Here is a 16,340-nt window from a genome sequence, read left to right as displayed (position 1 = left end):
AGCTGTTATATGTGGACATATATACTGTATATGTCCCATGTACCTTTTTCTTCCTTTGGCACATTCTTCTTCTGTTTTGATTTGAGCTGATGTAATGAGTAAATTTCTCCACTGTGATATCAATAAAGTTAATCAATCAATTTTGAAATATGGGGAATCATTAAAGAGTTCAGTTCTTTTCTGTAAAAGTCTGCATTATTCTCAAAGAAATGTTTAGGTGATTCAAATCAAACAGTTCAAAAGCCAGTTGCTGTAACTGTGGACCAAATATGTTCAAAAGAACAACATGATACCTTCTTGATTTAAAATCATGGAATAAAGTAAAATGTTTTGTTGATCAATAACAGATGAAAAAATCCTGATAAAAATGTATCACGTTAAGATATTAATCTTAAAATTAAAAAAGTCTTTTTCTCTATTTATAGCCTCAATGTTGTAAAGGATTCAGAAGTTGATCATATCAACTGATGTGACATTTTTTTCTTGCTTCCTCTGAACTTTTCTGTCATTAATGGATTTCTGATAAAGCAGGTCATAATTTAAGATTGAAAAGGACTTAATATGATTCTCCATTTTTCAGCAAATAGAGATCTGAAGTGTGACATTCATTTAAATTCACTTCTCTAAATCAAAACTTTTGCCAGCACATTAATCTGCTTTACTCCAACTGGTCTCTTCCTGTTAATTTAAGGTTATTGATCTGCTTGGTCTCAAGTTTTATTTCACTCTGAAATGCCTTCCTTGCATTCAGCTCAGTCTACCCTCCCAGTACCTCTGACCATTTGTTTCTGCTAAAGAAAGCTATCCCCACAGCATGATGCTACCACCTCTGTGTTTGGACCTGGGAATTGTGTTTTGAGGGTGTGTTATCTTAGTTTTCCATATCACTTATGTTGTTTTTTATGCCAAATAAATGAACTATGGTGGATCTGTTTAAGAGAATTTTCTGCAACTTGGTTGCTTTGTTCTCTACATGGGTGATGGAAAACACCAAACTAGAATTTTTTTTTACTTATTTCATCACATATCATTACCAAACCTCTTCCTAGATAGTGATCCTACCAGATTTTCCTACTTCAGCTGTTGACGTTGAGAACAGCTGCATCTATACTGAGTTAATTTACACTCAGGTGGACTTTATTAATTATGTCATTTGTTTAATCTAGAAACACATTTAAAATGATTATGTATCTGATATCAGTCTATTACACCAAATTCTAACAGTATAAATTAGAGCTTATGGGTTGAAGTCATTACCTGTGAAAAACCAAAAGGCATAAATACTGTGTTACAGTATATTCCATGGCTTCTTTAAACATCCTTATTGTTGGTTTTGATAAATCTGGGGGATTACAGTATAAGTCTAAAGGAGTTAACTCTGCACAGAGTGACCGTAATTGCTGAATAAAATGTTTCATATGTATGATAAACCATTTTATACAATCTGTTTTTTGCCGTACTAAAGAACAGTAGTGCCATCCTCAGACAGCACAGGGTACTTCACGTTGTGTAGAGTGTTTTCTTTGAAATTGTGTCAACAAAAGGGTAAATAAGTACCTCCAAATATGGCACCCCTTTCTCAAAAGACTGTGGGTACTCTCTGAGGGGTCTCTCCTCCTCCAGGAACTTAGCGTCATGTCCATCTGTTGCTGGCTGGAAAAGGCCGTAGTTCAGGACGTCTCGCAGGGACTCGGTCAGAGAACACAGCACCTGCTGTTTGGCCTTCCATACCGTGGCATCGGGGTTAAACCGCAGACATTTCTGCAGGACAAACACATACAGATGTTTCCAAAGCAGTTTCAAAAGCAGTTAGTGAAAATGAAGTGGCCGAACCCTTTGCATTATTCTCATCAATCAGGCTTTGATTCGCAAAAGCCAAATTTAGTACCATCGCTTTAATAAGCAAATAAGTAAAAAATACCCTTTAATTTGAAAAACGACTCATTTAGGATGAAATGACCCATACACTTGAAAAATAAACAGTAAAATTCAAAGCTTTTCACCCTTAATGAAAAGCCTATAAAATCCGACATGGTACCTGAACTCAGTTCTGAGGCCTTGCGTCTAATGAAAATGAAATTGTTTCAGGTTATTAGATGCCATCCATGTGTTTGTGTGTGTTTAAACAGCTTCACTGCATCCACTGTTGTTCATATAGTTTAATGAACAAAATAAAAATGAGTAAAAAGGTAAATTTGTGTTGAAGAATGTCTTAAATATCGTATCTTTTTATCAGACAGGCTAAAAGCATCATGTCTAAAGCCAGAGACACACCTTTGTGCACCATAATGAATAGAGAGACTTTAAACCTAAGCTGAATGAGGCATTTACAGCAAATCAAAACTCTGAATTTTAAATATCTCATGTCATCTATATATATATTTTTTTCTCTTAATTGCTCTCTGTCATGATGTTCTCAGTTTTTATATCATTTAGAGTAACAGAAAGTGTAGGATGCTTATTTAGCTCTTATAAGCTGTATTATTATGTTATACCTTTTTATATTTGAATGATTTTTCAGGTTTCAGCAATTATTTCACATTAAGACATATTCTGGCCACTGTTGAGCTTCATAAATTACTCTGTGTCTTTAAACCTTTCCAGTATTTCAATTTAGTTTGAAATTTTTTATCTTTAAATATCTTTTCACGTTAAATTTAATGGACCTTTTCCAACTCCAGGCTTTGACCCTAAACCGTGTTGGGCCATAAAGCTTGATAGGAGTGGTGGCCTAGTGCTTATAGGGCATAGAGCTTGGAATCCAAAGGTTCTGAGTTTGAGCCCCACTCCCACAGCATGCCACTCTGGGTCTCGGAGGAGGACCCTTAACCCACGATTGCTCCCCGGACACCCCATGATGGCAGCCCACTGCTCCCCAAGGGGATGGGTTAAATACAGAAGTAAATTTCTCCAATATCAGATGAGTTCAATCAATCAATTAGGTAATAAGATAATTTTAACATTGAGGACCAATGTCCAAAAAGTCATTTACTGGAATCCTTATATCTATTTCCTGCAAGCTATTTCAAACAGGGTAAAGAATCATTTAACTATGGTGACTGGTTCCTGATTAAGCTAATAATTTAACAAAACATAATTTGGCCAAATAATGTTTTATTCACTTATTGGATTTGCATTGTGAATTGCTAATTTGATTACATCATTAATTCTTTAAGAAAACTTTGGATCTCAAACACAAAATCTAGCTAAACTGAGATATCATTGCATCATCTCATTGATTATGGTTTTCAACCATGTTTTCCTTTCCTCTTTGTATATAGTAGTTAAGTTTAGTTGAGTTTCACTAGTTTTTAATCATGAGTTTTTAACTGAAATATGTTTGACTGGGAGCTGAATGATTTTTCTTAATAAACTCTTATATTTTGAATTGAAGTTGTGGTGAGTTTATTCCATGTATGTGCACAAGTATCTGTTTGACCATAATTTGAGCTCGTTTCAGACATTATTTTGTTATTCTAACACCAGCCAGTAGGGCGTGTGTTCATAAACAATATATGACAGTCCAAATAATATCTGATTAAATCAGATATTTACCACCCATACCTGTGTGGGCAATAAATATATCAAAGTTGCACAAAGACTGGAGCCCTGCGCCAGGAGATGCTGCAAATGACTGCAGGATGCTGAAGTTATTCACCTCTAAACCAGGTGGAGGAGACAGTGATTTAGGTTCAAGTGGAGGATTTCTGGTGATCAGCAGAAACGATATCAGCCACTTTAGAGTCTCTTGTGGATTTGGGAACAGACAAAATGCCTCATGGCTCAAGGGCTAAGTCACCTAAGAGTAACAGAAATATCAACCCTGCTACCAAAGCAGCGCAGTTTTTGGCAGCCCTCCTTTTTCCATCCATCTCCTCCTCTCTCTCTGCTCCCAGTGTGAAGCTGTGAAGCTTCCTGACCTTCAGGCAGCAGTGAGATGATTGGCCAACTCAGAGTACAGCCAGATGCAGGGATCACACTGCGTCTGACTGCATTAGAGACAGCCAGCGCTCCCTCGCTCACAGAACGCTCATTCAGTCTGTAATTGATCTTAGTGTCACACACACTCTGACACCCATTTCTGTGTGTGCTCCACAAAACAAATCAGATCTGCACCCGGTTTCTTTATTTATACATGTTTTGTGCAGAGGACTAACATCACATCTTCTTCTTACTCCGATCGAGCACAGCCAACACGGTCGCCAAGACAACCAGTTCATTAGCGGAGCAAGATGCTTGTTGCTATAGAAACCTCTCTGTGTTCCCAGGGATGTGGTACAGTGATGGTGTGCCTCTGTGTTTGTGTGAATAGTGTAAGCACGTGCAGTTTTTAGTGTGCGTTGACGGGTGTGAATAGGTGCGTGTTTTACAGTACTGCGGATTAAGAGCACGAGGGGATAAAGATGTGTGCCTGTAGATAAAGTTTCATCAAACAATAAGACACACACTCTGAGGCCTACACACGGCTCTTGAGTCAGTCTCAGAAGTAGGGAAGGACGGAAAAGGACTCCAGTCCTGCTAAAATGCAGGGTAATAACCAGGACTAACAACTTTAAAAATACATTCGCTGTTTTGATTTTGTGAGTTAAATGAAGTATTGCTGTTTTTGATGCACAGAGTACAAGAGTGTATCATATTCTGCAGCTTAATTGCATTTTCTCTGTAAGATTTTTCTCACACTAGAGTTTTAGTGAGACAACAGAGCAGTCTGTACATTGTGCGATACACACGTGTCACACACATATGCTACTGTACAACAGATCCTGTTTAAGTAGAGCAGCAGAGAAGTTAGAGCACCCTCTGGTGGACAGAGATGGTAAACTTCCCCTGCCAGACAGAAGTCACTTGATTTGATTTTCAGTTTTTCCCTTAATCAGGGGTCAACTTTAAAATATTCATACCTGCTCACAGAAATTGCTACTTTTTTACACTAGCTGCCCTTCCTGATAAAACCAGGATTTAAACCTCAAACCCACATATTAAAGAAGCAGACTATGGCTGCATCGTTATTATGCACTAACAAAGGAAAGTTTGATCTGATCAATTGCATCTGTAAGTTAAAGTTACAGCTTCAATGTCTTTAAACATACAGACTAGATGGTTTTTAGATGCTGAGGTGAAACTGCAGGTGTAGTGCAGATGTTCTCATTTTATACCAAAAAGGTTAAAGCATAACTTTTATTATTATCAGATATAAATATTCTGTATTCAGGTTTGGAATGCTGCTGATTGACCAATAATTTACCATAAATTTATTTAAGACACATTATGCAGTGTTGTATTACTTTTTTGGTAAAGGCCTAAAGCAGGCCTGCCCAAAGTCAGTCCTCAGGGGCCGCTGTCCTGCAGGTTTTAGTGTTTGTCCTGATGCAGTTCAGCAAACACCTGTTAATTAGCTGTCAATGAAAATCAGGTGTTCTGGAGCAGGAAAACCTCCAAAACCTGCAGGAAAGCTGCCCTTCAGGACCAAGTTTGGGCAAGCCTGGCTTAAAGTGTGTTTCAGTATGTTATAGGTTTGATAAATAAATCTGTATGTTTTATGATATTTACAGTAATTATAGCTCTAATGTTAAAAAAAAAAAATCTCCTTTTTCAAAATGATGAAATCTTGTAAAATTATCAGTTAAGCTTTGCTAAAATAGACCAAATAAAGTATAATGACTTTAACTGTATTTGTAGAAGATAAAAAAGTTTCTTCTAGGTGTTTTTATCGTTAATAAAAAATGTTAGAACTGTAAATTTACAGGCATATGTTTATATTACTGTTTTTATATATTTATTTGTTTACTATTTTTCTGGGCTGCAGTTTAAAAAAAAACGATTAAATTGTCCAGAGAGCTGTTCCAAACTAAAATTCTTTTTGTTTTACACTTGTGTAACAAAATGACAAAATCTGCCTAAGTCTAATAGGACGTCTTCCAGCTTAACAATGATTGTTTTGGTTTGTAATTTCAAATGTGAAAACTCCTCAAAAAACAGACACATACTTGACTGTGCATAATGTTTTCAGAATTTGTTAAAAGATTTCATATGATTTCTAGTGTTACATTAACAACTTGATGCTGCATTAATTCCTTTCCTTTCCCCACGTGGGTTTTTAATATCGCTCAGATGTGAAATTCTGTCTTGCCTCCTGAAGCCGTGATCACACTTTCCCACTCACAAACGCCCACTCTCTCTGTCCATGCTGCTATTTATCTTCCCCTGCCTATCTCCGTCTTAGACTCCATCCGCCCTCCCTCTCTTGCTGTCTTTCTGGAGCAGCTTTGCCACTTATCTATGCAGAAATAAGAGCTGCTCCTCTCTATCGCTATCTCTGTCCCTCTGGCCCTTTTTTCTACAGGCCGTGTGCAGGGGGACTACAAGTCTTTAATAAGATCTACTGGGAAATATCTTCCCTTCAAACACAAAAAAAAATTATGTCATTCAGACTTTATTTTTTCCTTCCGCCATCCTAGTTTGTTCTGTCTCATTTTTAACTAAACACAGACCAGTTTCCTTAACTCAGAACAAAAAAATAACCTCCTTCTCTTTATTTACCTGAATTTCTCCTCCTTCAAATCACAAAGAACCTCTGCAATGCTGCCGTGTCCTGCAGTGCCAAATGGGTTTGCCTTTCTCACCTAGAATCTCTAGAATGCATTTAGGGGATAGGCTTGCTTTTGGGGGGTTTTTTGTGCACAAATCGTGCCGGAAGGCTCCTGAAACTACGACAAGACTTCATCTCTAGTCACACAGAAAAGAAAAACCCATTTGCTTCACGCTGTTTAATATACTCAGAAGCCAAATGCCAACTCTGCTGCTTCATCGTGACTTTGACAATCTAATAAACAGGCGACCGGTTCGGCTTTTACCTCCTGCTGAGGTGGGAGAATCATGTGAACCACTTGTGACACACACTTTTCACTGTTGCTGTTCAAACAAGTGAGTTAATGGACCGTTGCCTTTTTACATCAGCAGCCAGTTTAAGAGGAGGGACTGGTGCTGGGCTTCAAGGCCCTGAAACTCTGAAAAGCATGGTTTGTGCATGTCGGTGTCATCAGCTATAGACTGATGTAACTCCAGTGTCATGCCTCTGTGTGGTCTCACCGGCCTTGCATTAAAAATGCATGAAAATCAGAGATGCCTTCTAAGTATATGTCTGCAGCAGGGAGCTAAAAACCTTCCAAGGGCCAGAAATGGCTGTTGGACCATCTTCATGCATCTTATCACCTTCAGAAAAAAATAGGTCCCCACTGCCCTATTAGACCAGACTAAGACCTGCATTTTGGACTAATATGAACTGTCTGTGACAAAATAAGCCTGTTCTAAGCACCTTAACATGTTAGAGTTCCTGTGGAAAAACAAATCCAACCGACCTGGTGAAAAGTTTCCCAGCCATGTTTTGAAGGTACACACTGAAGGCAGCTATGACCTCTGACCATTTTTATTTCTTCATATCATCTGTAGTTAATGAACAGTGCACCACATTTTACCTACTGCAGAAACGGTGAGTGATATCGGAGGGTCAGGATGTGTTTCTGCACATGTATTTGGAATCTGAAAAGGATAGTGACTCTTTCACCTGGATTTTAGAGTGCTGGATTTGTTCTTATGAGTTATGCATGTATAATTAGCTGTATCTGCATTATTGGCAAATGGTCAAAATTGTTTCCAAATTATTTACAAGTTTAACCAGACTGCAACCCATTGCTTCCTCACATCAAATCTTTTTTTGCGGTGCAAAGAGGTGCGTTTATAGTGCCGTTACCTTGTTGCCCTGGAGTTTCTCTGTGTGCGGTTCATGTTCTCTATGTGTGTGCATGGTCCCCACCCCATACCACAGCCTTCCTCCCACATTCAAAAAAGGACCATTGTTTGGTTTGTCGTCCTCTCTAATTAGCTTCAACTGTATAATATCCTTTTTAAAATGTATGTTTGCCTTAAAATGCAAATATTATCTAAAAGATAATTTGAACATATACACTCACCGGCCACTTTATTAGGTACCCCATGCTAGTAACGGGTTGGACCCCCTTTTGCCTTCAGAACTGCCTCAATTCTTCGTGGCATAGATTCAACAAGGTGCTGGAAGCATTCCTCAGGGAGTTTGGTCCATATTGACATGATGGCATCACACAGTTGCCGTAGATTTGTCGGCTGCACATCCATGATGCGAATCTCCCGTTCCACCACATCCCAAAGATGCTCTATTGGATTGAGATCTGGTGACTGTGGAGGCCATTTGAGTACAGTGAACTCATTGTCATGTTCAAGAAACCAGTCTGAGATGATTCCAGCTTTATGACATGGCGCATTATCCTGCTGAAAGTAGCCATCAGAAGTTGGGTACATTGTGATCATAAAGGGATGGACATGGTCAGCAACAATACTCAGGTAGGCTGTGGCGTTGCAACGATGCTCAATTGGTACCAAGGGGCCCAAAGAGTGCCAAGAAAATATTCCCCACACCATGACACCACCAGCCTGAACCGTTGATACAAGGCAGGATGGATCCATGCTTTCATGTTGTAGACGCCAAATTCTGACCCTACCATCCGCATGTCGCAGCAGAAATCGAGACTCATCAGACCAGCTAACGTTTTTCCAATCTTCTATTGTCCAATTTCGATGAGCTTGTGCAAATTGTAGCCTCAGTTTCCTGTTCTTAGCTGAAAGGAGTGGCACCCGGTGTGGTCTTCTGCTGCTGTAGCCCATCTGCCTCAAAGTTCGACGTACTGTGCGTTCAGAGATGCTCTTCTGCCCACCATGGTTGTAACGGGTGGTTATTTGAGTCACTGTTGCCCTTCTATCAGCTCGAACCAGTCTGGCCATTCTCCTCTGACCTCTGGCATCAACAAGGCATTTCCGCCCACAGAACTGCCACTCACTGGATGTTTTTTCTTTTTCGGACCATTCTCTGTAAACCCTAGAGATGGTTGTGCCTGAAAATCCCAGCAGATCAGCAGTTTCTAAAATACTCAGACCAGCCCTTCTGGGACCAACAATCATGCCACGTTCAAAGTCACTCTAATCACATTTCTTCCCCATACTGATGCTCGGTTTGAACTGCAGGAGATTGTCTTGACCATGTCTACATGCCTAAATGCACTGAGTTGCCGCCATGTGATTGGCTGCTTAGAAATTAAGTGCTAAAGAGCAGTTAGACAGGTGTACCTAATAAAGTGGCCGGTGAGTGTAAATATTATGTCTTTTTATCATGTTTTAGAATAAATCATCAATGCACACATCGCCTAAACTTGCCTATGGGTGCAGAGCCACGGGGGCAGGTCTGCTATCTCCAGCTTTTATTGGAAAAGAACCTGAAAACCCCAGTTGCATGATCAATCAAAGTAATTTGAGAGCTACATGGTTTTCTAATTATATATTGTAAAAACACTAATTATTATTATTATTTTTTTTTTTATGTTTATAACAAAACTAACACTGAGGTAAAAATCTGTTTTCAGAATGTTGAGATCTGCTGCTGGGTACTGGAAAAAGGAAGGTGGTTTTTAATCTGTTAAATTAAAAAGTTTTATTTTAACAGATTGACTATGTCTTGAATCCATGTTTGGGGGGTTAGTACAGGGCCCTGGCTATTAGAAAAATCCAACCATGACTGTCAAAGTGCAACATGATTTCCTTTATAAAACCATGACCTCTATGTCACTTCCCTGACCATTACAGCCTCCTCCTCCTGATTTACTAGTGTTTCCTTTAGTGTGAAAGCACTAAAGGGAAATGTCATGATAGGCAGACAGACTATTTTCTTGGACATTTTGCCTTTGCCCTTTGTGGAAATGTTTCAGAAGAAACAAAAAAATCCCTTTTTTTAAATGATAATTCAATAAAAATGTATGAAAAAAAAATTCTCCATTAATGCACACAGCAGACACAATCATTTGGTAATCAGTTTCTCATTAAATTGGAATACTCCCCTTTAAGGAAATCCAACAAATTAAGTCTGTGTTGTTCTGTCACAGTTTATAATAAAAACTGCACAAGTGGCTGTTAAATTTCTGACATTTTAGCAGCTTCTTTTTAATTTTTTTGTGGAAAAAATCCAGTATAACAGCACATTCTCCAAATCAATGTGAGTCAAAATCATTTTGTCAATCCACGTCCTCCTCCCTCAGTTAATAACATCTGCATTCGCGCCCTACAGTCGCTCCCTGGACTCATTACTACACAATTAGGCTGCAATTAGATTTTATTGAGGGTGAATTAGCTGACATGTAGAACAGAGCAAATATACCGGGAGGATGATGGCATATTAGCAGACATTAAAAGCAGCTTAAGGAAAGCTGGGGGGGAAGAGGGGGGGCTTCTCTGAAAGGACTGAGAAAAGATGAAGAATCAGATGAAGAGGTGGAGTCAAGCAGTAAACACCAGGGGATCTGATTGTAACATTAAATTAGAGAGAAAGGCAAGTAGTTTATATACCTCCAGCTGCTTTTTCACACTAATAAATGTTGTCATTATTATTGTTGGTGGCATCCCTGAGAGGCTTTTATATACTCCAAGAGCATCTTCTCTAACTGAAAGCTTTATAAAATGTCAGCCTTTGATTACAATGAAAACATAAATTCCTTGATATGAAAAAACAATAATTGCACTCTAAATCCTAAAAGATTTAACCAACTTATATTTATATTTTGCTTATATTTATGCTTATATATTATATTATTTGCTTATATATTATATTTTGATTCCCTACTTTTGAATAAAAAAGACAAGAAAGGGAAGCAGATGTGAGCTTAAAATCTTGAGCTATAAAAAAAAGGAGATTCTGCTCGACTAAACGTTTCTACATCCAGAGGTGGATTACTAAATGAAGCTGTTGAAATGTAGCAATGCTGGACTAAAGCCTGTGCTTATCCTGCCAGCATAACAAGGAGCAGAAAGGTAAGGAGGATATCTGGGATGTTGTGGACCCTGAGAATCATTTGTTTTAAAATGGCATCAGGGACTATTCTACGAACCAGATTTTTGATTAAAAAGCTGCCGGACTGAAAAAGTCACCAATGGGTTTTCTAGTAGAATAATAATCCAAAATTTTGGGCAAAAAATATTGAAATGATTATCAGCCACTTAGTCAACCTTCTGGACATTGTAGAATTATAATCTTTTGCCTGAATCTTACAGATGTGGAATATAACAAGGAGATGCTCTGTCCCCCCGGCTGTTCTGCATAGGCCTAAACCCCCTCAGCCAAATAATCGTTATTCGATGCAGGTACAGCTTATTTCCCACTGCCATCAGACAGCTGAACTGTTGAAAAATAAACTCTAAATAAAGTCACAGACTCTGCATCACACTGATAACTGAACCAAATTACGGCATATTTGCACCATATATATTTGTCATGAAATGCTCTGATCGATGCGTTTTTGCACCATGTTTTTTTCTCCCACGCTGTTTACATTTGATCACTGATGCACTTTATGAAATGGAAATGTTCATTTCGCTGCCAAGCTGCTGCTCATTTACTGTATGAAAACCATATTGTCAGAATCTTGGTTTGTTAGTTCCTGTTTTTCTTGGTTTTCCATTTGTTGTCCTCTGCTGCCCTCTTGTGTCCTCTTTCCCTTGCTCTGTTTTCTGTTCTGCCCTCACCTGTTTTCAATTCCCTCGTTAGCCCTCTCTTTGTCTCTGTCCCCTTTAAAAGCCCTCCCTCTTCAGTTCCTGTTTGCTGGATCCTCGTCAGAACGTCTGTCTGTTTACCTCGTCTTTCCCTGGCTCCTAGAGTTTGGTTTCCCCTGATGTCTCCTTGGTTCTGGTTAGTGCTATTTTTGTTGGATCTTTGATTCCTGCCTCCGTACCTGTAAACCTCAATAAACCCACCAAAATTCACCTCTGCCAACTTGCCTCTGCTTTTGGGTCCTCAACCCAACACCGCTTCATGACACATATAAACAAAATTTTGTTTTGTATACACTCTGTGTATAGGAATGACAATAAAAGTCATAGGAGTCTATATGACAGTAGATGTGTTACCTATATCTGCTTTATTTATTCTCCAGATGCACGGTATTTATATTGTAAAAACACTGTACAGTGCAGTATTTTATTTGATCATTTTTTTTTTAACTCTGTCACTTATTCTGTTATTTTTATACACTTTTTAAGGTCCACATTTGCATGACCACTTTTGCTGTAATATTTTTCTGCTGTAATACCACCATATCCCCACTGTGGGAGAATAAAGTGATTTTCTCTTCTATGTAAAGTAATAGTTTTTATGGTGACCTACTCTGTCTCCAACATTGATTTAGGCTCCGTTTTACATTTCTTGCCTCATGCAGTTTGGGTTAATCTTTTAACTGTAAAATAACTAGGGGTGGGTATTGCCAAAGAAGTCACGATTCACAGGCCACGATGCGATTCTATCACGATGCATCACAATACTTGAATTATTGTGATGCATTGCAATATTTTCTCCTCCATGTTTTGTTTTTATGACTCGGCGCAGTATCCCGCGGCCAGAAATGCTTGTGACACAAGGCAGCGTGCGTCAACACATCCACAGCGACATCTACTGGACTGGAAGTTGTATTACACTTGTTTTTGGCTGATGATTGCCAACCATTCATGCAATTTTATTTATTTATTTTTTAGAATTAATAATCGATACTTGGCGTCAAGAATCGATGCAGTAGATCACGAAAATTAGAATCATGATGCATCATCATGATGATTATTTTGCACACCCCTAATAATAACTGAGTCTACAGAGCAATTCATGGTTGACACAGTAACAGCAACATAACCTGGTCATGAAGGCACCACACAAGCCTAAATCACCGTCCTTTAAAAAATGTGCCTAATGGTAGCAGATTGTGCTGATATACCGTGTTTGGTTTTTTTTTTTTTTTTTTTAAGAAAGCCCTCTGTAAGATGATAGAACATCTTTGGTTTGGTTGAGAGGACATTATTTCTGGGAACTCAGGGATCATCCTCATGCATTAGTAAGAACCATACTTAATGTCCAAAAACACAAGAACTGATTGTTGACCCAAGGGTAGTTGGAGACCAGTGGTCATCCATAACCAATTAGTTGCTCAAACAGATTCGTATAAATATCTTGGACTAAAACTCGACAAATTATCGTGGATTGCTCAAGTTGATTATGTCTTCAACAGGGTCCAGCAGCGGCTACATTTTCTGCGCAGGCTGAGGGCCTTTGGTGTCAGTCAGAAAGTCATGCTGCTCTTTTACCGTGCTGTTATAGAGAGCATCTTCAGGAATGGCATTTCTGCCTGGTTTGGTAACCTGTCTGTCCAAATGATGGCCAAACTTACTTGCCTGACTCAAAGAGCAATGAAGTTAATGGGAGTCAAGCAGCACCCCTCACTTCAGACCATCTTCAATGAAACAATAACCAGACAAGCCCAGAAAATCATCTCAGTATCAGCTTCTTCCTTTAGGTCGATGTGTTAGAGTCCCTGCCTGTAGATTGAACCGCTATAAGAACTCAATTGTTCCGCTTTCCATTAAGGCAATAAACAGTATCAAGCAGTAAACTGTGGAATTGGCAATGGTATTCAAAATTTAAACCAAACTGACAGGCTTTTTTTATGTATTCATTATCTATATATTTTTACACATTTTTATTTATCTATTTATTTTTTATTGTGAATGTAATGTAACATGCTTCCTTATGCATTTATTTACCATCTTATAATGGAATTTTATAGCAGTGTTTTTATGTGTGTATACAGTGTGACACTGGTGTTCTGTTCGAAAACCTAGGAGGCGTCCTTAGAAGACCAGATTCGAAGGCCGATGACGTCATAGCGCTGCGCCGAGGTCTGGTTGGATTCCAAGAGTCCTCGTTATGCGGCCTTAAAATGCGTCCTTCTTTTTGCCCGATTTGAAGGAAGGGTCCGATGTATCCTCGGTATCCTTGGATATCCCAGGATTCATTGCGAGACCAAGCAAGCCGTGATCAGAGGAAAGGTTACTTGGCGCCGAACAATGGTGAAAATTGGAAGTTCAATTTAATATAATCCAAGTCTGTGAATAGTTCCATCTGAGATTAATGAAAATAGTTGTTTTAATGGTTAATGAGTCAGATATGTGACTCATATCAAAAGGATTTTTATCTGTTACTGTGTAAATGGGTTTGGCTGTAATTTAAGGACAGATTCTAATATATCTGCAGTGTGGGGACTATAAACCTGATAGGATTTTTATCTTTTTTTTGCTGTTTTGCACAATATGCTTAACTAAGTATTTTTTGTTGTTGAATATTAGAGATTTTGCAAATCAAATTTCCTTTGGGACAATAAAGTTAATCTTATCTTATCTTATCTTATCTTATCTTATCTTATCTTATACTGGTGGACATATTATCATTATGAGGGAAGAGTCTTTCACTTTACTTGTAAAAAGTTTTAGATAGTTTCTCACTCCAGAATGATGTAATATGGAAAGGACATTACAATAACAATGTAATGTCCTTTCCATATTACAGCAGCTATTGAGGTTCATTGCTGGTCTCTTTTCACCCTGGCTTCTAATGCATGATCTTAATATTATAGAGGTTTTCATGCTAACGATTATCAGGTTTTTTTATGTGTTCGATCAGCATCACCCGACTGCTTCTTTACCTGTAAAATCCAACATAATCAGCAACAGAAAATGGGAACGCTTGACCTAATTTTCGCTGTCTCCTTTCCTCCACTCATCTCCACCTCCATCTGCTTCCTTCTTCCACCTTCATCTGCTACAGTTTATCTTTATCCTCAATGTTTTTTCATAGGATGTTTTATCTGATTTCTAAAGACCTGATTTTCAAGCCTGAGTGAACACTCTCCTCCCAATCTCTTGGACTTAACATCGTTACCACTTAAATCTGTGGCCGATTTGTCACAATAAACACAGAAAGGTGAATTATTTACAGCTGGCTTTAAATACAATGAGCACGCACACAAATAACCATGCAGCTGAAAGTACCATACGCTCAGATCAATAATAAATCACACAGCAGCAAGAGAAAGGAGGAGGTGTTCAGTGAGGCATTTATGGTGCACTGGGATGGTAAATCTGAAATATGAACACGTAGATCCATTTGCTTTCATTTCTTTGTAGTTTTTCTGATTAAGTTATCAGAGGCCTCTGTTGATTTAACAGAACGGTGGGAACAGAGTGGACGGCTAATGTGTGAGGAACATAACCTTCGGCTTGTCAAACACAAAGGTGGTCTGCATCAGCTTTCATCTATAGATGAGCAACACTCTCTTTTCTTTCTCCACAATTCTCGGCTCTCCATAATTAAATTATGAGAGTTTAGCCTCCGGCAATAATTCAGTGAAAGAAATCCCTCATCAGAGGGAAATGTAAAAGGCAAGGCGTCTGGCAGGCAAGCTGTAGAGGTGTTTTTGAACATGGAGGCAGCTGCATCTCCAGCTCTATCTAAAGGCCTTTTTCTGCTGTGAGGCTGGGCGGTAACGGCAGGTTTTCTCCCTATTATGGGCAGCCCTCTTAAAAAACAGCCACCCCAAAAAAAAGAGCTTTTCACTGCAAGGCTGAAAAGCTCTTTGGCAATATTACCCAAGTGGCTACGCTTCCTCTCCTTTACCCTCTTCTCTTTACTTCAACTTCCCTTTTTTTCACCCTTTCCAAATCCTCTACTGCTTGCACAGTTTTAGGATCAAATTCCTCTCATCCAGATGGCTCTTTTAAACACTTCAACTCTGCCTCTCGTATTTCATCTCATCCTCTATGAAGCTGGGTCACATTGAAAGTTTCTTTTTGTTGTTGTGGGATCTGTTTATTTATTCTTCTTTTTACAGCTTCTGATGGAAGAACCAGAAATATCTGCTTAGATTTTCCTTTCAAACTGCAATTTCCACAATTAATGCAAATGGACCATAAATACCATCTCATATAATGATATAAGACTGAGCTAGGCTTACAGACAATATTACACATCATTGAGTAAAATTTACATTTTATATACCATTTGAAAAAAAAAAAAAAAAAAACAGAAAATGGTTTTCATTAGGATTTAAATTAATGTTTTAGGAAAAAAGCTGTCTCCCCTTTTAAATGGCAACTGAAGTGCTGTCAGATGTACGGAATCAAGAAATGATTAATTTAATAGCACTTAATAGAAATTTTCTGAGACCATGAAGAAGGTTAAATAGATCTCAAACCTAAATCCTGTCCAGCATTTGAAGAAATTAATGAACAGATGGAGAAAAAAAAACATCAATAAGTCACCACAGAAAAGACCCTGCTTAAGACCAACTTTAAACACTCATCTGATTTCTTCAAAAACATGTAGACTTCAACTATGTTTCAAAATCAAACTCATAATGTAGAAGCATTGTGGTCTTTTAAAGTACTAAAGA

The 16,340-nt window shown here is 38.4% G+C and overlaps 1 protein-coding gene across 3 annotated transcripts in view; it reads right to left on the bottom strand.

Annotated features, from left to right (window-relative positions):
- shank1 (SH3 and multiple ankyrin repeat domains 1) overlaps positions 1-16,340 on the bottom strand; it is a 130,944-nt gene that overhangs the window by 64,736 nt on the left and 49,868 nt on the right. For all 3 annotated transcript variants that reach the window (XM_038297323.1, XM_038297325.1, XM_038297324.1), the window contains exon 3: positions 1,558-1,761. In XM_038297323.1, coding sequence (XP_038153251.1) covers positions 1,558-1,761 — 204 coding nt within the window. The remainder of the gene's footprint in view (positions 1-1,557; positions 1,762-16,340) is intronic.

The sequence above is a fragment of the Cyprinodon tularosa genome, unplaced genomic scaffold (assembly GCF_016077235.1).
Source record: "Cyprinodon tularosa strain WSP-4 unplaced genomic scaffold, ASM1607723v1 ctg386, whole genome shotgun sequence".
NCBI lineage: Eukaryota > Metazoa > Chordata > Actinopteri > Cyprinodontiformes > Cyprinodontidae > Cyprinodon > Cyprinodon tularosa.
The sequence above is the reverse complement of the archived record's forward strand: the minus strand, read 5'-3'. Positions and strand labels throughout refer to the sequence as shown.